The following is a 26,127-nucleotide window of genomic DNA, read 5'->3' as shown; positions in this document are numbered from 1 at the left end:
GATCGTTCTTTGGTTGTAATTTAGCGAAAAGGGCGTCTAAATGAAATGCTGAGAAAAAGTTAATATTTATTTATTGAATTTAATGTAGCAATAGCCAGCTTTGGTCACAATATTCAAAGCATTTAGCTGGCTGATCTGTGAATTTGTCTTGACCAAATCTGTTTAAGCCCCCAATTTTCCCAACACCCTCACAACCACACATGCAGCCACTTTCACCGCTGCACACACACACAGGGACACACACACACTCACACACACGCAGAGGGAAAAGGGGAAAAGTCATTTTCATTTTTCAATTAGCCAACAAATAAATTTGTTTATCCCCTCGCAGTGCTTTTTGCGCCCAGTTGGCTATTATTTTATTTGCATTGCGTATATTTAATAAGCGGTTTCGAAACCCCAACAAACAACAACAACAACAATCAACAACAACATCAAAGCAAATGTGGTTGGGCGCCAAAAACAGCAGAAAAAAAGAAGAAAAAAAAAGTAGAATTATGCCATTTGGCAATTGAAAACAAATGAAATGGGGAATACCCATTAGTTGGCGCTAACTAAATGCTTTCCGATTTTATGCGCTAATTGTATATATCAGTACTCATATTCATTTGTTTTTTAGTGAATAAACTTAAACTTGCCTTATGATTACAGAAAATGGAATAAATAAAGGAACTTCAACAGGAAAAGAGGAAAACTGTCAGTGATTAGCCAGATTGACAACCTGCCAAGTTAGCCGCTCGGCATACGAATACCTCCTGGGCATTTGGGCCAATTGAAACGGTGGCGAAAGCAACGGGCACAACAAATTGGCGCTAAAATAATCAAAAGGCTAATAAAGTAGCTATAATGATGTGGCAGCAACAGCAGCAGCAGCAGCAGCAACTAGCAATCGCTAATCACTCGACGCGGCTTTTTTGGGGGAATATATGTGGCGGCTGTGGCAGTGGCAGCGCCCGAAAACCGCTAATCAAGTTCACAGGTATCGGTATCCCAGTAATACCCCCAAAGCAACCTGCAACCCTCCTGACCCCTAACTCCTGACCTCTGACCCCTGTCCACACAGTGCCCTCCATGGGACTGGCATCATCGACGCATCATCGAAAGTTCCTGGCGGTTGACAGCAGCAGCAACAATAACAACAACAGATGCAGAAGCCACCGCACTTTTGCCCACGTCCACGCCCACTGCCACACACGCCCACCTCATGACCTTCACAAGAATGCGTGCAACGCGTGCACTGAAAGCAAAAGGAAGTGAGTACACTTAGCAACCAACTGGGAAACCGCTTCTGGGAAAATTAAGGTAGAAGGTCAATAATTTTACTGGTGTTAAAACTTATTTAAAAGTATGTGAAATAATAAAAGGATGAGAAACATGCTCACTGAGAATAAAAAGTATAGGAAAATTTGTCTAATTCTATGCTCTTGTAAATGAAATTAAACTTTGGAGTGACAAGTTTTCATATATGACAAAGTAGACCTGTGAAAAAGATTCATTTCTAGATCATAAGAGTACAAAAACCATAAAGATATTGTAGCATCATGCTGATTGTTTGTATACCCACCTAAAAATAGATCTGCACAATCGAAGCTTTTGAACTGTTCGTGAATAAGCCATGAATCAAGTGGGTATTCGCATTATGCTGCCGCTGTTATGAGCCAGCGTTGCTGGAATTGATTCATTCGTCCGAAGGTCGTATTCATCTTGGCCAGCAGATTGGCTTCTGGGATTCATCATCTATTGGCAAGTTATTTACTCATCGATTGGACTATTTTAATACATTATACAGATTAGATAGTCACCAAGTTCCGAGAAACTTTAGACTATTACAAATTGGAAAACATCTGGAAAAGAAATCCATATCAAAATGCTACGCACTCCAGTTGACATAATTAGAGGTATTTGTTACTCAATTCCAATTTAATTAAGCCACTGTATTTCACTGTATTTCAGCCCAGTTGGGGATGCTGCAGGTGACTGAGTGCGTTGTGCGTTGGCCAAAATCCAAAATCCAAAATCCAAATGAGCCCAGCTCATTTGACCTCATCCTGTGCCCGCTTTTTGCGCCCTGTCGCTGCGTTTGACGCGCGTCTGACACATGCCAACACATTAGTCGTCCCGCCCCGCCCACCGCCCGGCCACGCCCCCCGCCCCTCCCCTCGCCACCGCCTCCCAAACTCCTCTATGCTGTTTTCCCTTTTTCCCCCCACATTTTTTTATGTGTTTGTTTGCCCGGCCAGCGCAACTAATTTCATTTGCTGCCCGGCAAAAAGTCGAACAAGGCAAATTAGGCAAAGCACCAAATTTACATACGAAATCGAAGCTGCAGCTCAATGTGGGGCTACACTGAGAGAACTTACACTGGCGTTCTTGCACTGAATAATACTCGCAAGATTGGCTGTGCTTCTGGCATGCAGACATTCGGAATGAAAGTGTACCATTTCGAACATAATCCACTTGTAGTTGATGAATGTTTGGTGCTCCTACTCTAATGAATAGCATTTTTTCGCAGTGTACTCCTGGGATTTAGCGATTTACTTAGGCCGTTGGCCAGGTGTCTTCCACAATTTAGCGCTGGCCGTGCAAAAAATCTACGTTTTGGCCAAATGCAACAGCGTGTGGCGTGCGTGCCGCCAACTTCGACAACTTAATGATGCCCCATTGGCCCCGCCCCCGCCCCCGCCCCCGCACACCGCACACCGCCCCGCCTCTGCGACGCTCTAACGATCTAGATATATACAAGTATATCTGCGTATTTGGCTTGTGGACCCTCGATCCAAATTTACATACATTACTCATACGCGGCGTGTGCCGGCTACGTCAGCGTGTCGTCGTTGGGAAAATCCCTTCGGCGTCTGGGTAAAATCCAAATCGGAAGTTGGCTAACAGAGCATTCAATAGATACTAACTGGGCTAACACATATCTTAGCTTAGGTTGTATATTTTTATGATAAGCCAGGGTCACCGGCTTAATAGCCATTCAAATGAGCATATAGTAACGCACTTGTCAACGGCCAAAAACCCAAAGATCGAATGATTCACTTCGGGCCTTTTTTCCCAGTTAAGCTGACGATAAAGTTAAGCGGCTAAAAGAGAGGCGCTCAATGTGTAAAAAAGAGTTGATTGAAAAAGAGTTGGTGCCAAAAGTCCCCATTTACATGTAGTATTATTAAGTACTTCTAAATCAAGATCCTTTCAATATTCAAATAAATCCCTAATACTGGTTTACAAATGCATAAATATTGTTTATGAAGCACATGAAATGAAGAAGTGACTCTCTTCGCATTTTGTTTCTCTTAGCTCCACGTTTCTCTTTTCTTTGCTACCGCAACTCGCTCTCTTTTTTGTGGGTGGTTACTTGCTTATTGTTTTTTTTTTGTTTGTGCTTGCTTTTCTCTTGTCTTTTCCTCTTTTTTGTCCGAGTTCATTCGAGTTTTTTTTCCTTTGATTTTTGTGTGTTTTGCGCATACTTGTGGGTGGCGCTTAACAGCTCGTTTTCTCGTTGTTGCTGTTGTTCTTGTTGCTGTGCGTTCTGCTTCGTTTCGTTTTGTTGTTGCGGAATTCATTTTGGTTTATTTGTGGAAAACACGCACCCCAAAAACAAACAACGAAATATACTTAATTTCAACCGGTTGTGCAGTGCAGTGAAATTCGCATTGAAAGTAGCACAGTTACCGTTACGCTTACATTTACATATGTACATACATATGTATGCCGTTAGTCTAGCTTAACGCGTGTCAGAGCGAGATGGCAATCGCACTTGTATTTTTTGTGTAATTATTTGAGCTTAAAATTCAGGGCAGTGATGGTGGTGGCGGGGGGAGAGAGGGGAAGGGGACCGCCATTTAGTTGCTACTTTCATTCACCGTTATTGCATTTTATTTTTTGGTCAACTCAAAGCTAATGAAGTCACATCGAGAGTGGGAAGCAGCTAGAGAGTGAGAGAAAGAGGGTGAGTGAGTGGGAGAGAGTTAGAGAAAGAGGGAGAGACTGAGCGATGCTCAAAGGTACCGCCTTCCTCGGCGATTCTCATACGGTGTACGTAAGCTCCCATTGATTTTATCAAATCTTCATGTGTAATGCTCATATAGATGATTCACATTTGAGTGGATTTCGTAATGTAAAGGTTAAATGAGCTTAAATTAAAGAAATTTGGCTGATGATATCATAGCAGTGATAAATAATTTCCATGAAATTCAAGTGGTTATTCTTTCTATAACTGGGTCAACATTCTTCAGCCACAACGTGGTCTATCTTTAGCTCACCTTGCCATTCTGTAACCCAGCTCGATTCATAAGCGCATCCATTCATGAGCAGGCTTCACTTTCCGTCCTCGAAGCGCTGGACAGGACCACCCAAGATTCGCATCCATACATCCATACACATCCACATCCACATCCACACACGGTAGTTACATCTGCTGGATGTTTTGATGCTGAAACCCGGAGTTAATTAGCTCATGGATCGGATCGGGCTTCAGCTTCAGCTTCCTCCTCAACGCACTGGTAATTCAAGTCGCCCATCATAAACTGCTGACAAAGTTACTAGCCTCGCCTTCTGGTTGCCTTTGTTCTGGGCCACCGCAAGATCTGCGAGTGGATCACTTACTAAAGCTGCAGCCACATAGTCGAGGGTTTTGCGGAGCAGGGGTCTTCCGAAGATGAGACGTGTGTCGGGCTTCTGCCCGGAGAAGCTTCAGGATCTGGAAAGGGGGTACTACCAATCAGGCGGTGCTGCGGAGGATGTCTTTAACGCTTGCCTGGATCTGGCTTCTACACTGAAACCGTAAGTACCTTAGGTAATTTAAGATTCTTTAAAATTGCCTTTGAAAGTATGCTATGGTATGGAATATCACATCCGATGTTTATTCAAGGTTTGTAGATATTTCGTTGTAATAAAAAAGCTTCCTACAGAAGTGCCTATCTATAAGGCCCTTGTTTCCATGTAATAATTATTGTAGATCAGTTCAGTGGATCGATTATTTGCAGTGGATGGGCTATAGGGTATGGATTATCGGTGGAATCCAGCTCGGCTCGGGTCTGTTGTCTAGGGTTTCGCTCGTTTCGCAATTGCCGACAATGGAAATGTCTTTTGCAATTTAACACTTGACTGCCCCGTCTTGATTTGCCAGCTCCAGCCGACGGCAACAATGGCGGCACCCAGTAAGCCCAGTTTGAAGCGGGGTTTCGGGGGCTTCTCCACTTTAAGTATGTATGTATGTAAGTATTTATGTATATGCCATGGAGCAACCGCAGAAGAGGTGAAAAAATGAAAAATGAAAAGCGAAAATGAAAATGGAACTAGAGCTGTCGCAGATCGCAGATCGGAGATTGCAGATTGGAGATCTTCCCGGGGCACCAGATGGCAACGGGCGACGTTGGCCTGTGCACACTTTGTGGTTCTGTTTGGCAATAATTTTGAATTTATTATTTACACGCGCATTTTTAGGGCTTCGCACTTAAAAATTCATGATTTTTTCGCAATTGTTGCGAATCTTTTTTTTGCGCCACCGCCATTGTTGCTTCTAATCTAAAATATGCGCATAATTAAGTATTTCTGCATTCTGTGGTTGGGAAACTATTTTTTTCAGCACAGGTTGCTCTTTTCTCTATGGATTTAAGCATTTAGTAGTTAATATGATGCTTAAATAAAACCAGAATGAGCTAAATAGATAGAGTTACTTCAGATAGCGATATCTTACCTATTTTTGCTACGCAATCAACGAACGAGATTTAAATAAATACGATAACTTTATTTATAGTCTTCTCTTCATCGTTAAGATTTTTACTTTCATCTCGAATCCTTTGGCAGATTCCCACACAAAAAGTAACAGAAAAAAAATGTATACATACATACGTATGTATTTATATATTTATAGATAGTTGTGCGGCTTTATCGAGTATCCTTCAAAACTTAGGGCTAGTAAAAAAAAACATGTGGTTTGTAGGGATTTGGGTGCTCTATACGCTAGGATTATTGATTAGATTTTGTTATACTTTCATCTTATGCTTAAGCTCTCAGTTATTTACACCTCGTTTAATGTGTTTTTCTTGTACGGACTTACATCTTTTACTAACTTTATTTACTATTATAGATTTTCTTATTACGCTGCAGCTGAACTCAAAACTTGTTTTGCAAATAATAGTATCGGGTGTAATGTTATTTAGATTGAAGTGTTAGCATAATTTATGTAAGCAGTTGGCTTTTATATGGTTTATTCTGAGTTCTAGAAGTTAGGGCGCCTATCTCTTAAACATATACTTTACTTTATGTTTTATGTACAACTTGCAGATGTTTTGGAATTACTTAGGCGTTACGTTTTATTGGCTAAAAAAAAAAAATAAAAAAAGAGAACAAAAAATTGTACAGTTCTTGTGCTGATCCTGCTGCTCTCCTAGTTCAGTTCGATGTGCAGGTGCAGCGGTGGGTGGCTGGGATGCGGACTTGGATTCGGATTCGGATTTAGATTCAGATGTGGGTGCAGATGGAGACTGGTGGCCGCTGACCTCTGGGTGATCCGATTGGGTCAATAGGGTCGCCACACCTGCGTGAGATCGCCCACGTCCTCCTCCCTGGCGGATTCCACACCGCCACCCGCCACACTGCCACCCACTTCGCCAGCGGATTCCACCTGCTGCTGCTGCTGTGGATGGTGCACCTGCTGTTGCTGCTGTTGCTGTTGCTGCTGTGCGTGATGCACTTGCTGGTGGTACTGATCCTGGCCAATCTCAATGCTGGAGCGACTGCTGCCCGTCAGAGATCCGATGGTCAGGTGATCGGCACCGGTGGCCGTGCCCAGATACTGCTCCAGCTTCTCGCTGCTGTGCAGATGCAGGTGGATTTGATTCTGGTTGACCGTGGAGTACAGCTGGGGGCACAGCACCACCGGCGGCGGAGGCGGTGGCTGTGGCGGCGGTGCCGCCTGTGGACCATACTGGGCGGTGGCCAGGCAGCTGCCATACTGATAGTTCTGATAGCCATTCGACCACGCCTGATTGTAGCCGCCGCCGTAGTCCAGTTCCGATTTGGAGGCACTGCCTCCGGCCGTATTGCCGCTGCCATAGCCGGCCGTCTGGTAGGGATCGGTGGCGAATCCATGGCCATGCATCTCGGGCAGCACCGCCGGCAGGTGCGCGGCATACTGGCCCGCTTCCAGCGAGTTGGCCGAGTCGTAGCCTCCACCGTAGTGGTTCATGCCCATGCCCACGCCCATGCCCATGCCCATGGTGGCTCCATTGCCGCCCACGCCCACGCCCACCGAAACGGGTGCCGCTGCGGGGGGCGGCGGCGGTGGCGGCAAGGCCATCTGGTGCTGCAGGTGGGCGTGTGCGTGGTGGGCGTGCGGGTGGTGGGCGTGGCTGTGGTAATAGGCAGCCGCCGAACTCGAGGATCCCGTCCATTCGCCGGCGCCCATCATGTCGGCTCCTGGAAGACAACAAAAGGTTTGGTTTGGCTCAAAATAAATATTATAAATAACACACAGTTAACGCTACAAAATAAGGGAAGAAGATAAGCTTTATATGAATATGAGATCTGATATATAAAGGAACATCATCTCCGTGTGTGGAAGCCAACACTGGATGTACAAGAAGTGAGCAAGCGAGAGAGAAGGTAAATCAGTGCCAGCTGGGAGTCCAATTAACCCCTGATTTGCCCCAGCCCCACGCATTTAACCCCCGCGAGCGGAATTTCGCCAAGTTGTCAGTCGCAAACGTGGGCGTGGCCAAAGGGATAATTGAAAACATCATTTCATATGCATGGCAACAGAAAGAAGGAGGCATGAGTGTGTGTCGCATAGTACCACCCACATGCCACCGCCCACCAACCACGACCCCCCCCCACACACCCCCCCTTTAAAAACGCACTGCATGCCAATGGGTTAGGCGCGCAGGCGAAAGAAAATTCCAAGACATTGAAGGCGGGTTTCCCGGGCAACCGGCGGGTTATCGCCGACCCCCCAAAAAATCTCGCATATTTCGATTAATTACGCAATCTAGCAAAGCTAGCAGCCAACCCCCCCTCCCTGAGAAATGGACACCCCCCAACGACGCCCGTGTGCTGAAGCTGCCAAAAAAAGCAGCGACAAAAATGCCGCTTAATTAATCAAATTCATTAGAAGCGATTGAAGAAAAGGATGAAGCCAAAGAGTCAACCAAGTCGCAAATTGCTTAAAAATAGGTAAATCGCTTTTCAGGTAAATAAACAAAATAAAGGGGGATTACTTGCAAATCCTTAACCCTATAAACGTAATTTGGAAAATATAATCATTTTGAATCTGTTGAATATAAGCTGTTGTAAGTAAAATGGTAGCCATATATAGTTAATTAACTCATTGTTTTCTGCCCTTCCCTTTCATATTTTGTGATATGAATTGTCTCTAATTGAGGTATTTACTATATAATACATTTTTTTCGAAATAACCTGCGTAATTTTCCTGTCAGCGGAACAGAGACAGTAAAAATACCACCTAAGAGGGCAAATTAGTTACGCACTATGATGAATAATAAACTAAATGCACTACGCACGTACCCTCTTCCTCCCATCCCCTTTTGGAAAACAGGGGCGGCGACTAATGAAAGGCAGGAGCACTGCAAGTTGCATGCAACTTTTCACCCGGCACTTATCACATTTTAATGTTTCAATTAAGGCGCAAATTGCGTTGCAGCAACAACAATGTGGCCAAAGTGAAGCCCAAGGCATGGGCGGCGGGTTAAAAGGGGGGTCATTTGGTTGGTCAGCAGGGTGGACCACCGCAAAACTTGGGCAAGTGAGGTTGCGATGAAGCGGAACGAACGGGATGAAAGCCCAGCACTGGGATTCCAGTGGCGGGCAAGGAGGGGTCACTGCCAACGGTCATAACTTGTAATTTGCTGCGGGCACGTGGAATTATGCGAAATTCATTTCCCTCAAATTGCGTATACGCAGTGTTAACAGTGGAGAGAAGAAAAAAAAGGGGGAAAAGGGCCTAAGATATTTATATGTACATATATAGCAGCCTGAAGAGCACAAGTTTTTCCACATCTTTAGATGCGAGTTGGCAACAGTTTGTGGCACTTCCAATCGATCCCACGGCTTCACCGGATATCTTCGATTTTGGCCATATATCCGCTCGGCAAAAGGCAAAAAACATAAAAAACGGCTAAAGAGTGGGCCAAAATGCGGATGCAGTGCGATCAATCCATTCGAAAAGAAACCACAAAATGTGCGAATAAGTCAAGTGTCTTCGTCTTCGAGGCGAAGTGGCTTCTGCAAAGGCTGCCCAAAAATTGACAACAAAAAAATCAAAAACCACGAGTATTGGATTCATTTTTCAAGCTAAAAAAAAATAATAAAAATAATAACAATATGATTTCCTATTAAAATATAATTATGATAAGGAAGTGAATTGAATATTAAAATATAATTATGATAAGGAATTGAATTGAATACTAAAATATAATTATGATAAGGAATTGTATTGAATATTAAAATATAATTATGATAAGGAATTGAATAGAGCTGCAATTTAGTTTGGTTATTAAATTTTTCAAGCTCAAGCGCCACATTTTCTCGCAGTGCACGAGCAGTGGGCTTTCCAGTCTTGCAGTAATGTTAATTAAAGTGCGTCTGACTTGAGTTACGCCTGTGTTAGTGGCAGTTGCTCTTATTGGCGTGAATGTAGTTCGTTTTTTACATCATTTTTTATAGGTGTACCCCCTCCCCCCCCCTTTTTTTGTTGTTTAGCTCTTTTGGAGCCACAAAATGGCGGCTTAAAGGCAGAAAAAGAGCAGCAAGAAGTACTTGTACACGGACAACAACAACGATGCGAAACGGAAGTGAGTTTGCGGTTTTTTGGGTCTCGGGATTGGGTTTTTCGAGGGGGCGGCGGGCGGGTGATGATGAGCCGGGAAGTAAGTGACTGCGGCCATTGGTAGTAAAAATAAAAATGCCAACAAAAAGTGCCAACAATATATATACATGTAGTATATACATACATGAATGTATAAGCCAGACTCGAGTTGGCTTGCCACAGTTGGCCGTTTAATGGGCCAAAGAGATTCCATTTCAATATGTGTGACATTGTTGTCACACTTAACCCCCCGAAGGCAGGAGGCAGGAGGCACTCTTAACCCACTGACGGCATGGCCGCATCTTGCAGCTTGGATCTCCTGGAAGCTGAAGCTGCAACAGCTGCGCAACCGCATTTGGATTGATTTGTGGCCAGAAGTGGGAACCCGCAACAAAAAAAAAAATACCGATGCCAAAAACTAACCCCAAACCCTCGATTCTGTGGCCAAATTTGCATATTTTCCCCCCCCTTTTAATGAAGCCAAAAACGATGGCGTGAGTTTCGGAATTCAGTTTTGCACCAGATGCCCAAATGCACCGAGATGCAAAATAATAATAATAATGATGATGATGATACTGCATACGGTGTGCTGAATACTGGATGCCACAGGTGTGTGGACCACAAACAATTAGATGGACGATGGTCGATGGCCAGAAGGATAAATCATCTGGATGTTAAGGATTTGATTGGCCTAAACAGCGAATGCTTGGCACTTACCTAGGATTTATATCGGAGGCCAAGATTTGATATGAAATGTAACACATTAATTGGCAGTGGATTACAAATTTGAATTAGTTTCTAGGTTTATAATACCAATTGGGCATGGTTATCTTCTTGGTTTTCCTTACAAATATATTCTCGTCTATCCCCTCACTTATCATCAATTAGCATTAGGTGCTGAACTACTTTGCTACCCTCTGCTCCACCTTTTCTCCCACTTACACATGTATTATATTTCCTTCTTTTTTTTTGCCATTATCTCAACCCGAATTCTTTGAATTTCGCAACGATTTCCGCCGAATTACCGACCGATCGTCTTTTGTAAATGAACAGCTTAAGCGCCACATTTAAATATTTATGACTTAACAGCAGCAACAGCAACAACAAAAGCGAGTCGAGTGTTTTCCCCATAGAGGCATCGATTCCGATTCCGATTCATATTCAGATTGAGATACAGATACAGATACAGATACAGTTTCAGATTCAACGTGGATTTCTCGCTTCGATTCGGGCATTTCCGGTTCCAGCCATTCGAAAAAAAACACAAAAAAAAAACAGAAAACAAAGCGAAAAGATATTGCATTTGTTGCTATTGTTGTTGCTGCTGTTTTGGCCGCTTTTGCTTTTGGCTAATTGAAAGACGACGATGTGTCATTCACCATTGACAATACGTTTACGCGTTTATTTCGACTTCAACTGCCCCCGCCTCTGAATTAAGTGATCGCAAAAAGGAGCGGGATAGTGGACGTGCTGATACCCTAGAAAATTGAACAAGATCTAGAACGAATAATAACAAAATAGCTGCCCGTTTTGGCAAAAACTACATTGCTTATTGAGCTATAATAGATGCAAACTAAACTAATCATTTTTGTGAATAAAGAAAGGAGTATATATGTATATTCTCTTACAATGCTCCTCTAAAATACTTGCTATAAACGTAATATCATTTAATATAAAACTTTTTGTAAAACTGAAATAAAATTGTTTAGAGTTGATAGCCTAATCAAGCGACCTCTTAAGCGGAAAGGGTAATGGAACAAGAAACATTTATAAATTAATTAGCATAAGCAAAATGCTGAAGTCTGGACCTAACACGGCGATCCGTGGCTCAGGTTCGTCTAGTTCCAAACTGGCCACTGACTCATCCGGCATCCGAATCCACGTCCATCCGTGACTCAGTGCCCGGTTCCAGTTACTCTCGCCACATATCCCAAATTCCCCCCCACCCACCGCCTCCTCGTAGCACCCAAAAAGTTTTGATAAGATTTTTTTACAGAAGCGAAGCAAAATCAATGCAAATTGAATGAAAGCCGGTGGGAAATTTTCCACTGTCTGCGAGGGGCGGCTCATGGCTCATGGCTTATGGCGTATAGCTCATGGCAACCCAAAAATAGCAACAATATCCACATGATAATAGATCGGAGTTATAGACATAGTACACTCGCATATATAGAGCAGATGGTTCGGTCTGAACCAGTTATAGCCGCGTTCGAGCGCGTGCTCTTGGCCAAGCCTCTCAAATGGCTAAAATTAGTGGCGATCGGGAAGGGATGGGAATCGGGGGGTGCGTTGGCAACTCTGGGGAGGATCGGCCGTACATCCCACCTAAGGTCACTCACATGCGGTTGCCAAATAGGGGCGTGGCATGCGGTTTAAGTGTGCTGCAAAGTGAACACTTTATTAGCCATGTCTGCAAAGATTTCCTGGCTATATGAACATACAACTTGATTGTTTTGGAGTTCTGTCGCCTCCAGTGCAAATCGTTAAAATAATGCTATTGGGCCAAAAGTAATTAAGAAAACTTATGGCAATAATATGAGGGTATTTTCAAACAGCTAAAATTGTAAAGCCAATGATTAAAACTAACTTTTTCTATCACTTTGCTGATTTTCAATAAAAAAAACATTTTTGGCTACATTTTCGCATTTTTTGAAAGGGTAAACATTATCAAAATTTGCAAAAAAAAATTACAAAAAGAATAGAGTTCCTTTTTATTGAATATAGTGCGATTCGGAATTTAATTTCTAGCTCAGCGAGTTATAACTTTCCATATTTCCTTTTTCATGTTCCTATTTTGATGAAGAAAATACCTATTATTTTTAGACTTAATATAAAAAAAATTCTTTTTTTAAATATACATATCCAATTGAGTTTTTACCTCATTGTAAAAAGTTTCAGACAGCCAAAAGAGTGACTGTTCTGTGCAGCAATTATCAACTGAAGGAGTAATCTCGACTGGGTTTTTCCGAATTCTGATTTCACTCTTTATTTCAATGCATTAAACAAATAGAGGCATGCGTGGATATATATGTATGTCGCGATGTGTATGGCTATATATACTAGCTGAGAGCAGAGACAATCGCTGTGAACTATTTTTAAGCTGGGCCTTAAGAAAATAAATAAATTAGCGAGCGCCTGCCAAACACAAAGCGAGCCATAAAAATACCAAAAATAAATGAAGACGAGGTGTATGGCAGGTTGATTAACTCAATTAAAGCGTTTAGGCAGCCTGGTGCCAGTCAACGAAGCTGCACAGACGAAGCTCATCCAGAACTCAGATGTCGGACTCGAATGCCCCAGCTCCTGAGTTCCAGACAACTTCATTGAAAGCGGGGTAGTATGGCCAAAGGGGGGGATGAAGCACTAGCTACACTGAGAACATTCTGTGGGTATTCCTTAAAGTGGCAGTAGTAGTATCTCTGCAAAGGTTTCAGTGAGAGCAGTTTAACTACCAAACTTCCTTTCTTCTGCACTTCACAAAGTTCTCAAGATATTGTGATATTATTGTTATGATATTAACAACCAACTAATAATCAAACAATTTTCCCATATTTTCGTACAGTGCACGGCAAACAGCGAACTTACCTTGAATGTGCGGCGCATTGGGCTTGTAGACCTGGCAGTCCGAGTTGATTGTACTATTCGGCGATGAGTAATTGCTGCTCAATTGCTGCACCAGTCCCGCTCCAACTCCAACTCCCGCTCCCTGTCCGCCAGCCACGCCCCCAACTCCTCCTCCGACGCCGCCGCCCGTTGGAGTGACCGCCACGGCGGCTGCGGCCACCGCCACCGCATTGGCCGCCGATGCCGCTGTGGCCGCCGCCGCCGCTGCCGTCGTAACAGCCGCCACCTTCGCAGATCGCCGGAGCGTCTCCAGCTCGTGGAGCGCCTTCGTCGAGGGGAAGCCATCGATGTAGGGACGCTGGCCGAGACCCAGAGCTCGGTAGTGGGGACCACCCGTCGGACCTGTGGGCGTAAGTGATCCTTTAGTGGGCAAGCCAAATACTAAGTTAAGCTAATAACACAACTATATATGTATTAACAATTATATTAAGGAAATCAAACAATTATTAAGCAATCAAACACCGCGTTAAAGGACTCCATTTTGCACACTACACACAACTTGCAATGGAACTCAAGGCAAACTCAAGCTGCGCCTTATATACTCAAACAATATATATACATAAGTAACATATATATGCATGTGTACATGCATATATAGTATTACCTTCCCTGCAGCGAAGACTTAAAAATGCATTAACGAAATATCAAGAGGAAAAAATTAATTCATATATGCATTACACGAACTAAAAACACGTTGCAAAAACAACAAAAAACAAAAAAAAAACGTAGGTAGGGAGAACGAAAAAAAAAAAAAAGGTTTTCTTTGCAAACCGCAACATTTTCAGAAACCGTAAGAAGCAGAAGCGTTTCCACTCCGTCCACCAACAAAAAAGTCGGCCAAAACCGGCTGCACTTTTCAAACACCTTCCCGAATGACAGAACATCGCAAAATGGCGCTCATCGGATGACACACACGATCCTGGACAGAAGGCGAAAGGATCTCAAGGATCTCACATTTGGGGCTAGTTTATGGGCACTAAAAGGTAACTATAGTAACTTCTATATTACTAAAACTAAACGTTTTCTTATCACTTGGGTATATTTTAGTACAAGATGAAGTTTAGTTTTTGAACTGAAAACGATATTATGATCCATTACAATAGAGTTTATATTAGAGAACCTCGAACAACGAACTGCAGTCGCTGCGACTTGGAAAGTGGAAAGTGGGTATTAGGGATTAGGAATTAGGAGTGAGGGATTAGGGACGATTAGGGGCAATTGGGCAGATCGGCTTAGCTGTTGGCCCGGCTTAAACACTTGTCCAAGTGCTGGCCAACTGAGCTCGGGATATACGGTTACGATATAGGGCGGGAAAAGCGGCAAAAGCGGACTTGGCCACATGTTGCAAGTGGAAACCCAAAACGCAGCGGGACGGCTTTCACACAGTTTTTCCCGCTTTTCCTTTGTTTTCCATTGTTGTCCGTTGTTGTCCGTTGTTGTGGCAAGCGATAATTGCTAATTGGCAAAACAATATATCTGATTTTTGGTAAATTCACACTTTTTTGAGAAGGGTGCTGCTGCAGAAGTACAAAATAACTACTACCTTACTAGGATAGATATAACCAAATAGAAAATCGAAACCTCTCACATCTCACACACACTTAATGGCTAATGGCAAGTCCATATTTTCGGGATGCCACCATCCGCGGCACTTACTCGTCTTGGAGCGGGGCTCCCGGGGTCCATCGACGGTCACCTTGATGGCTTTGGCGTAGGTTGCCACCTGTGGCGGACTCGTGGCCACCGTGATGGTCAGCGTGAAGCTCTTCCCTGCAAAAAATACAACAAATACAAAAAATAAAACAAAGTATAAAGTATCTGAAGCGGCACGTCATTAGAAGAGAGCGCTGCAAATGCGAGAATTTAGTCGTAAATGTCGGCGAAGGATTTATGCGACGACCTCACTGGGCTACCGAATCAATTTGCGATTCCAAAATTACCAAAAAGTCCAGTCCACTCAACACGCGTCGCCGCGTCGTCGTCTTCGTCTTCGTCTTCGTTCGTGCCCTTTAATGGCTGCACTTCTTATGGTTTTTGGGCGAAAGTGTGAGCTTGTGGTCTGAGTGAACTCGGTAACCCCATGAGCTATTATTATGAATTTTGGTATGTGGTCGTTCCTACGCATATAGATGCTTCATATACAGGATAGAACTCAATACGGTTAAGATGTCTCGAGAGAAATGAGTTCAAAATAGTAAGTAAAATTGGATGAGAAGTGTTAGTTTGCGGTGCTAAAAGCTCGTAACCTAAAATAACATTTAGGGCATCGCGCAGTTCGATTAACCCTTGAAAACGACGACTGAAGGCGGTGCAATTTGTTTGAACTGCTGACATAAATTTGGTTTATCCCGCCTTAATGACTGCCGCCAAAGTCTTTAAAGTGCACATAAAATAAGGAAATGTTGCAACCTGTCTTCCGCTGCACCACGCCCCTCATTTCACTGCCCCACTCCCCATTTCCATGCGGCAACATTGTGGCCAAAAAAAGTGCTTCCAGCAATTTTGTTTTTCTTTTTTCTGGGCTTGACCGAATGTTTACACTATTTATGGCCATTAAACTAGACACCGTTTGAAACGGCTGGCAACTGTGGAACAACTGAGAGCCATCGGCAGCTTTTATCGATTGGAAAAATGTTAAAATGAATTTCGGTTTTTTACTTCGATATTTTAGCATTTCATCTGGCTGTCTCTCTGTCTGTCTGGCCAGTAAAACTGGCAGTGCAAATACATGGACACCGACATATGTATGTACATATAATAAAACAGCAACAAAGCGACGACATTGTTGTTGCAGGAGCAGGACGGGTTCCAAAAACCCGGGGACAGAGAACCATCCAATCTGACCGCAGAAACCTCAGTCGCATCACCCCAAACCCCATCGATAAAGTTCATGTTCCGTTCTATGTTTCCAACCTTCAGGTGGGTGGGTTGTGGGTTGTGGGTTGGTTGCTGACCAGACACTGGGAGCGAGTCCTACTTGTTTGGAATTGCATTAAACTTTTAATTAGGAACTCCAAGTGGCGCAAGAGGGACTCCTTTCCTTTTGGGGGAAAATGGAGATCAAGGTGAAACATTTCTTAGGCAGAAGGAAATCCTATAGAAATAAATGTGATAAATAATAGAAATGCAGCAATGGATCCACGAAAACCCCCAAAACTAGACACAATGAAGGACTGGTCGAGATAATTGAAGATTTGATGGGTTCATTAACCGAAACCACGAATGGCCATCAGTTAGAAAGCGTTTTGGGCCCCTCGAAATCTCAATCTCAATCTCCAGCTCAAACTCAAACTCAATCCCGAAATGTCTTCATTATGGCTGCAAAGAAAATGAAGAGACGTGCGTGTTGGACATATTTCCTATTATATAGTTAAAAGAAAGAAAGATCCAACGTGAAACTACAAACTACAAACTTCAAACTCCAAAACCCCTAAACTCCAAACACCAAACTCCAAATTCCAAACACCAAAGTACGGCTCAAATTAATCAAGTGGCGCAGAAGCTGCGGACAGAAAGAAACTGTTAAATAGGCCTGGCTCCTTTTTCGGGGCGATCATTTTTCAAATGGCCGCAAAATGTGGAGCATCGTATGTAAAAGTTCGTTAGAGTAATTGGAAAATGTTATTGCCCTTTGTCTTTGGCGCACTGGTAACATATCGCTGTACTAAAGACCCCGAAATGGGAGCAATAACGCTCATAATGGAGCTCAAGTTGAAGGGATCCCGCTATTGGCATTCGTATTGGGATTGGGATTGGATTTGGAATGGGGATCTCCACAAATTAGTCATCATCAATGAACAATGACCATACGAATGCGAGTATCGGCGCACGCACTTGGACAGTCAGTCATTCAGTCAGCCAGTCAGTCAGTCAGTCATTCAGTCAGTCAGTCATTCAGTCAGCCAGTCATTCAGTCAGGCAGTCATTCAGTCAGCCAGTCAGTCAGTCAGCCAGTCAGTCAGTCATTCAGTGGCATCCGTAATCTCCATGCTATAAATGAACATATGAGGGGACACTGCTAAATATATATCCAGCGAACGCGGAGAACATCCATCCATCCATCCATCCAATGAGCCATCATCGCCTTTGTGGAGCGATAAGACTAGGCAAGATTCCTACTCATGACGACAACGACCACGACTACGACTCTGTGGGAACCGCGTTCGCCGACCTACACTGCGATAAACCCCATGGCGATATCACACGGAACACGGATATGTGAGCATACATATAATACATATACATATGGTGGGCAGGGGTTACATCACTATACTATAGCTTCTGGGGCTGGGAACTTTTGGGAGGGAAGTGCCGAGATCCTTCGCAGATAGGGTTCGAAAATAATGTGTAATTTATGAGTAGGAGTTCCCAAGCTGATTAGAAACTTGCTATAGTTGCGAACTTGAATGTTCTTGAGTGGTAAATACATACGTTTTTATCTGACAGATTCGAAAGGAGCTGCTAGCTTAAAGTTCCCCACTTAGTTTTTCGCAGTGAAATAAGATAGCTTCAAAGCATATTCTAATTAATTATGTTTTTGGTAGTGACCCTTTTCAGCAACCATGCACTTAGTAGAGGTGTTCCCGGCTAAACAACTATAATTTAATGAACAAATTCCACGGCAAGGAAGTTTCCCGCGCAGTTTCCCTTTCCAGTTGCCGCAAACATTCCAAGCATTCATCCTATTAACCTTTCCGCCGGGTGAGCCGCCCATGCGACCGACCACTAAGTCGGATCAGGAGACCTGCTCAAGTTTATCGGCCATCTGGGAGTCGGGAGTCAGGAGTCAGGAGTCAGCAGCCAGGACATCGCTTTCCCTTTCCAACCCTTTTGTTTTTTTTTTCTTTGTTTTTGTATGGAAATAAATCCTGATGCGACTTATGAATTCCTGGTGGCGCGTGTCCTTCATTTGCTTTGTTTTCTGATTTTCTGATTTTAATCCCGTCGCCGGCGAAAAGTCAAGCAAGTCCTTTGATATTAGAGATGATGATTGTAATGTCGCTGCTAATATACTGCTGATGTACCTCTGATGTACTGCTGATGTAATTAAGCGGCCCTCAAATGAGGATGATATCCGAATCAGATGGAGATGGAGATACGTATTTAGATTTCACTTGGACTGCGGACTCCGGACTGTGGACTGTGGGGCAAATTAAAACCATGTCGACGCATGCCATGTCCAGGATAGAAAAGGCGATAACCTGCCACGCCCCGAAATTCCATTTGAGCCCCCAGTCTGCTGGGAATGCCAGAAAACGAAAGGGAATGACTGTTTCTTACGGACTTCAATATATGGTTGAAATAATATGAAAAATTAGGAAATATACCAAAAATATTGCAAAATTATTGAAAAAATTTAACAAAAATCTTACAGAAATATTACAAAAATATTACAAAAATATTGAAAAAATAATGAAAAAATTTCAAAAATATATAAAAAAATATTGAAAAAATATTGGAAAAATGTTACAAAAAAAACATTTAAAAAGTATTGTAAAAATATTGAAAAAATAGTGAACAAATATTGCAAAATTACGGATAAACATATTGAAAAAGTTATTACATATTGCGGTTTAACAATCAAAATACCTTTCAGATATGAGCCTGTAATTATATATATTATTCATGATGTATCCTATGTGCTGGGTTTATTTTTCCAGGGTATCCCTGCGTTCACCCACCCACTGCATACCTCTGGTATATTTTGGTGCATTTCGTGCCCCTTGACATGCTGATGGTTTCGCTTACATCTGTTTTTGTTCGCTTTGTCATCTAATCAGAAATCGCTGCATGATGTCCGCGATTTTTATACCCCGCCCCCGCCCCCGCCCCCGCCACCGTCCACGTCCCTCGGCCAAAAGGTCAGTGTGGCGGGCGGTTTGGGGTCGCGAGGTCGTGGGGCGGGGTCGTGTGGGCGTGGCCGTTTGGCGAAGTGAACTGTTGCTGCCTGGCGTTGACAATTTGGTCAGCGTTTATGTTCTTACATCATTAGCTTGTTATTTGCATGCCCTTTGCCATGGCTGTAATTATTTTTTTATTTTGTTACAACATACATATGTACATACATACATATATATATATTTCTTGGCCCTTTTGCGGCACGAGCCTTCAATTTGCAAAGAGGAGAAGGAGGAGGAGGTGGAGGAAGTGGTGGGTCGGCCAGAGGTTGACTTAGGGTCAAAAGCGGCGGCAACAGTTGCAGCTAATTGGCCAACTGCCAACTGCTGCTGCCAATTCTATGCAACACAATACACAATACACAATACACATGCATATACACATTAATTGTGGGTTCAAATCGATTACCAGAACCCAAGAAATTCGAACATTGCGTGATCAGCCTGCTCAGCCGATCCCGTCCAGCGCATTTCCATATCCCATAAACCATATCCCATAACCCATATCCCATGTACCATCCAATGTATCCCATGTATGCCATGTATAAAGTGCTATGTCCCACATGGAGAACGTCGTGTTGCACATTGCATGTTGCATGTGGCATATTGGCCCGAGGACAGCGCCAACTTGCTGCCTAATGTGACGACTGCTGTACCATTGATCCTTTTCGCAGGCGGCATTAGTCACTCCAGAACTGCTGGCTTGTCACTCAATCAATGCACTTCCGATGCATTCATTAGCTACTTTCGGTTACACAAAGAACAAATACGTCTGACAAGCTAATATCATATAGATCTAAATAAGAAGTTATGCTTTAATAGGTTTTTTATCAAGCAAAAATAAAGTGTGAGTTACAGAAGTAACTCCGGAATGAAGTTAAAAATGAAAGCCTTATCAAGTTAATAAAGCATAAATTTGTAGATTAAAAGCACTTAAAAGCACTTCAGTGTAGTTTGAAGCAAATTTGAAAGGATAAACCTGCAGCTTCCGCTCATTTGGAGTTGTGGGAAGCCCTCTTTGGGCTCCTAATAATCGGCCCTTGGCAAAGGAAGTGCTGATTGCAGTGCTCGGGGAAGTCAACAATTTCCACAATGTTGCAGTAAACTAAGCCACAAAGTTCTTATAAAGTGATAAATTGGTAGGGAGCCAACTTAAGTAATATATGAAGTGATATAAAGTAATATCCGATGGGGTATTAGAATATATATAGTATGTCTAAGATCTTTGCAAGTTTCCAGCTCTTTCCTTGCAATTCGCGCATTATCCTTTTACTATATGCAAAATCCCTATTTACTAGCTGCGTAAGTTTCCTTTTTTATTTTTAATTCTAGCTTATAATTCGCAAGTGAAGACCAGGACTCACCTCTTCCGCTGCGGCCCACGAAGCGCAGATCGTTGAACTTGGCCACGTCGTTCTTCATCTGGGTGGTGAAGTTGCGCAGCTCCGCGCAGCAGTTCTCGTCGTTTCCCGCCCGGATGGTGACGTAGGTGCCATCGCCCACTTCCGCCAGTGCGACGACCTTGAAGGCCATCGGCAGCGTCTTGTTGGAGCGCCAATGGGCGGGCAGGGCGGAGCACAGGAAGTACGGATTGCTCGTGCGCACTGGAAAATGAACGAGCGAAGGAAAAGTCAGGAAAAGTCAGGATAAATCGGTAAGTTGGCTGCTTTTTAATTAGCCAAGGAAGAGAAGGGTTCGCTGATTAAAATCACATTTTCACGGCCATCAAAAATATTCAATTATTTATAGTTTCGCGTCGCTCCATAAATATCAATCATTGTGCACACTGAATGTTGGCTACTGGATGTTGGATGTTGGATGTTGGATGTGGGATACTGGGTCCTTCGACCACCGACTCGCCATCCGGCGGTACATAATTAATTAATGAGCGGGGAGATGTCAAGCGGACCGGAAGGGGTTATTGGTTGGTAATCAGATGACGTTTGACCGTTGACCTGGTGTCCAAAAGTGGAGCAAAGTGTGAAGTGTGAAGCTGAATAAATGATTTATTTACTGGCGACTGTCGCGCAAAATAGACAGAAATATCAAAGTCTGATTGCTAATAATCATCAAATTAAATTTGTCACACAAAATATATACGCTACTAGTGTGTGGTAGCCCTTATGCCGATTTAATCTTATAAATACAATACTAATTCAAACATTTTGAATAAAAATATTAATTAAAGAAAAGATTGCAGACCGTAGAATGAAAGTCCTGCTAGTTGCAATTCGATATTCAGGCGATTCATTGAGCACAAGTTATGAAAGGACTCGAGAACGGAAAAAAGCATATAGGATAACCAGTTTGTGGGACAACCAGCTAATTTAACAACTGGAAGGAGCGATGAGCTGAGATTTCATTAGCAGCTTTCGCTCTGGGTCATTGATATCGTATCGATATGAGGAGGAAAGTTCAACGGGCAGCAGGGAGAAAAGAAAAGAAAAGATAAAAAGTGTCATCAACAAAATAAAAAAAAAAGGGGAACGACTCGTGCGTTGATATCAATAACAATTATTGATATCAATTTACGCATATTTCGACGCCGACGTTCCAGTCCCATCTTCATCGGTATCATCATCATCATTAGCATCGCGATCATGATCATCATCCCCATGGAATCCGATAAGGCTGAGTCCGCTGATCGCGCTTGCCACGTCGGGGAAGCCCCAGAAGTGCACTGTGCAAGGATGTGGCAAGAATGCGCGCTCCATTTTTAGGGATCAGGTTTATGGCCTGGTTACAGCCCTGCAAGCATCCACAGATCCCCGCGATCTTGCCACGGACACGAGCTAAAGCTGCATAGCGAATGGAGAAGTTGGATCCGCAGAGAATTCCTGGCTACATGGAGCTAACTGGATCTACAAACGAAGTATCCAGATAGCTCTTATCATGTCTACTAACTTAGAACTGACCATTAACATTAAAGCTCTGATTCCTGGTGATCATCTTCTTTAAGTTATACTATAGTATGTCATCCATAACTCACCCAGCTCGCCGGGATGTTCCTGCTGTCGCTTCTGGACCAGCCGCTCCATCCACAAGAGATCCTGGTGAACGGCATTGTTGTTGTTATTGTTGCTGTTACTGTTGCTGTTGCTGGCACCAATGTTGTTGTTGTTGCTGGCGGTGCTGCTGCTGTGACCGCCGGTGTGTCCACTATGCCCACTGTGCGCCGTACCATTGCTGGCGCCACCTGTGGGCGAGCTGCTGCCAACACTGGCGCTACTGGAAACGGCCAAAACCTCAGCGGTTGTGGCGCCCGTGGACGCAGTGGCTCCCTGGGTGGCTCCACCTGTGCCGCCGCCGGTGGCGGTGGCCAATGCTGTGATGCCCTTGAAGTCGCCGGTGGAGCTGCTCCAGCCGTTGCCCGTCGGCGATGTGGAGGACGAGGTGACCATCGCCGATGGATGTGCTCCTGCCGGCGGATACGGTGGATACGGTGGGTGGTGGTGGTGGTGGTGGGGGTGTGGCGCGTGCGGATGCGGTGGGTGATAGGGGTGGGCGTGGTGGTAGGGCGCGTAGTGGTGGTGCAGGTGGTGGTGGTGATGGCTGCCGCCGCTGCCGTTGATGCTGCGACCCAGGCGGCCGGGACCGGCAACGCTGACGGGCGCCACAGTGGTGCAGTGGTCCGCCACCAATTCCTGGCCCAGTCCCAGTCCCAATCCGAGTCCAAGTCCGAGTCCGTAGCCGTATCCGTATCCGGATGCCAATGGCAAGCCCAGCTGCAAGTCCAAGTGCGACTCCTCCGCGATGCCCGTATGTTCAGATGGAGATGCAGTTGTAGTTGGAGTTGGAGATGGAGGCGTCTTCTCTGCCGCCAGGAGATGCAAATGCATTCGTCGACGGCGGTGACCTTTGATCCGCTCGCTGCTTGCCCCTGTTTTTCTTTCAGTGTGTGCGGGTCGCAGGTCAACCGCTTATCACACTTCGCTCCGGCGGTGTCTTTTGTTCACTCATCAATAAACTCTAATCTCTAAACGATTCACAGAAAAAAAAAACATACATATACAACTGTTTGCAATTGCAACTACGATTTAAAAAAAGTTTTCTTTTTAATTGGAAACTTCGGAAAGTGAAGTACAATTTCTGCAACTTTCATTTCATTAACAAGTCTATAAAAACAACTCAAATTTGTGCTGTATTTATCATTTTAGTTGAATGCATAAGGAAAAAGTCCACTGACGTACATTCAAATAAACAAATGATTTCAAAAGACAATATATACATACATATATGAAATATTTACAATTTATTATTAAATGTGTGTTTTGAAATCTTTTGTGCATTTCTGAATATATACTATACATTCACTTTAAATAAACTATACGCCGATCGACATTTTTTACTAAGTTCGCACTTTGATAAATTAGTCACTGAAATTAGCAGTGCATTTGTTGCCATTGTTGCTTTTCGAGCATGCTTTTGCCAGATGATTTCTGTGCTTAATTTGATTTGATTTGAATTGATACGATTCGATTTGATTTGAGTTGGTATTGTTATTGTTTGCACTTCACTTGGCTAATTAGTAATACTCTATGTTTGACTCCCGATTCGCAGACGGGCCTCCTTTTCTCGATTGAATATTGGTGTTATTTCTGGGAATTGGTTTAATAACAATGACAACAAAGTGCTGGCTCCACTTTAAGTAAACCAATTTGAAATCAACAAACATTTAATGTTCTCATCTGATCTCCAAGTAATCGTAAATGTTTTCAAAACAAGAAGTCATTTGTTTATTCAAACAATGTATCGCAGTTTACGAAACCAAAGATTTTGTATTACTATCTTATTTGTTTACGAACTAAAAACAAATTTAGGATAGTGGTTCGCAGTTGGAAATTAAAGTCATACAAAATATACATAGACATTGATTATTGTCATGAAAAAACTGTTTAATTTCGCTGGCAGAATTCGTTTGTGTCACTATTATTTTGTTATTAACTGTGGTTTACGTTTAGTTTAATTTAGAACTGTATATCAATTGGTTTATATGCGAGTTTCTGGCGAAATTGAGACTGAGTTCCGCTTTGTTTGGATTTAGTTTGTGGCGAAATTCGAGTTAATAACTAAAGGCTAACCGATTTTGGCGCGCTTTTTGTGCACTATTTTGTTTAACACTTACACACACTGTTAGTTTACTTTCTGTGGCATTTGTTTAAGTGGCTGGAGCACAAGTTGCAAAAAAAAAAACAGGCGTAAACACGAAAGCGAGGTGTTATTTTCTGGTGTTTCTGTCAGTCAATCAAAAACCCTCGCTAACAATGGAAACAATAATGCTCGCGCGTCGTACTCCAAAACATAACTGAAACTGACTTTTAACTTTTGACTGCGCGCCGCTTGAATTTCGCGAGGCGAATGAGCTCGGCTCTGAGTCGAATCCAATCGTTTTTCCACTTGCCTCGCGAGCCAATTGGAACGAGAACGGCTCTCTTAAGTTGCTCGCTCTCTCTCTCTCTCGTTTGCTCTTTTGCCAGTGCATGGCTGGTACGTGCATTTTTGCAGCTCACCGGTCGCCATCCCACGCAGTGCTGTTGCTTCGAATTTTTTTTATAAAATTTACTAGAAATAATAGAATTTAAATGCTTAATAAAACGAAGAGTTGCGCTCTCTCTCTCGCTCGCTCCTGCGATTCCCTTGCACTTGGCACCGCCCCCTGTTTCCGATTGGGCAGGTGGACACGGCATTTGAGGCGCGCCATTGGTAGACACATTTTCAACCACCGCCGACTGCAACCACTTCCAATTGGAATCGCAGGCAACGCGCTCTCTTTATTCAGCTGAGAGCGTGGCGACTTAAGAGCGGCGTTTTGGTGGAGCCGGGAAATTTCGAAAATATTTAAGAGGCTTGAGGAACTTATTATATGAAAATTATTCGAATTTCACAAGAAAATTGAAATTTATTGAAATGTGTAGCACAAATTGGATATAGAAAATGAAAATCAGAGAATCTACTTCGAAACCACTAAAATTCAAAAATTACAATATCACATGCTTATCAAATTTGCTTTTATCTGAAAAAGTGTTAATTAAAAAGTGCGTGTTGTTGCTGGCGCAAAGAAAAAAGAAAACAAGGATTCCAAAAGACATGTGTTCTTTTCGGCGAGGGAAAGGCGTGATAAGCTGTAGGCTATCATTGGGCCACATTTTGTGGTTCAGCCTTGGTTTGTGGTCGAAATACGAAGTACTGATATCGAATTAAAATAACAACGCAAAGGCTTTACCATTTAAAATAGTGTTTATTTTAAATTTACCTCCGACTTATCACACCGAAGAGAAATAGGTCTTATCGCTGGCCATATAGCGTGAGAAAAACGTCAGCTTATCTGCGAGGGCAGAAATTGCGAGAAAATTGAATGGTTCGCTGTTTAAATTCAGAAGAGCTATCAAGTTAAAAAACATAATTTATATGTTTCTCTTTAAGCTAAGTACGCTTAACTATATAAAGGAATCCTTTTTATGTGACGGTCAAATACTTTCAAAACTGCCTCGAAAACTATCTTTCCAATCATTTAGCATTGGCTTGTTGTACTACTTGAAAGCTTCCATTTGAAATACTTAACTGGAACCAGGCATTGTCATTACTTGTGACTGAAATGTAAATTATTTACAATAAAAAGAGAAATTCTGCATATTTATTGTTTCTAGTTATATATCTGAATTTGTATATTTGAATTTTTTTTGAATTGATGCCCAACTATGGTTTGTGTCTCCACTGAAGAGTAAAGACACACACCGTGGTTGGAGGCCCTGCGAGTGCATGGTTTGTGTCTCCGCT

At 43.1% G+C, this 26,127-nt stretch overlaps 1 protein-coding gene across 1 annotated transcript; it reads right to left on the bottom strand.

Moving 5' to 3' along the window:
- Positions 1–5,781: 5,781 nt before the first annotated feature.
- Positions 5,782–23,312, bottom strand: LOC120457038 (protein lozenge). The gene is made up of 5 exons (XM_039644205.2): positions 22,340–23,312; positions 20,715–20,954; positions 15,110–15,223; positions 13,415–13,795; positions 5,782–7,425 (listed from the first exon to the last, which is right to left on the bottom strand). Exons 1-5 carry the CDS (start codon positions 23,187–23,189, stop codon positions 6,527–6,529), a joined length of 2,484 nt encoding a protein of 827 aa, XP_039500139.1. The 5' UTR covers positions 23,190–23,312; the 3' UTR covers positions 5,782–6,526.
- Between the last annotated feature and the right edge of the window lie 2,815 nt (positions 23,313–26,127).

Source organism: Drosophila santomea, chromosome X (genome assembly GCF_016746245.2).
Source record: "Drosophila santomea strain STO CAGO 1482 chromosome X, Prin_Dsan_1.1, whole genome shotgun sequence".
Classification (NCBI taxonomy): Eukaryota; Metazoa; Arthropoda; class Insecta; order Diptera; family Drosophilidae; genus Drosophila; species Drosophila santomea.
Note: the sequence above shows the minus strand (reverse complement) of the source record. Positions and strands in the feature narration are given on the sequence as shown.

Coding starts and splice junctions, on each gene's coding strand:
- LOC120457038 (XM_039644205.2), bottom strand. CDS start 23,189: ATGCATTTGCATCTCCTGGCGGCAGAGAAGACGCCTCCATCTCCAACT. Junction 20,955..22,339: donor GGAACATCCCGGCGAGCTGG/GTGAGTTATGGA, acceptor TTCATTTTCCAG/TGCGCACGAGCAATCCGTAC. Junction 7,426..13,414: donor CAATGCGCCGCACATTCAAG/GTAAGTTCGCTG, acceptor GTTGTCTTCCAG/GAGCCGACATGATGGGCGCC.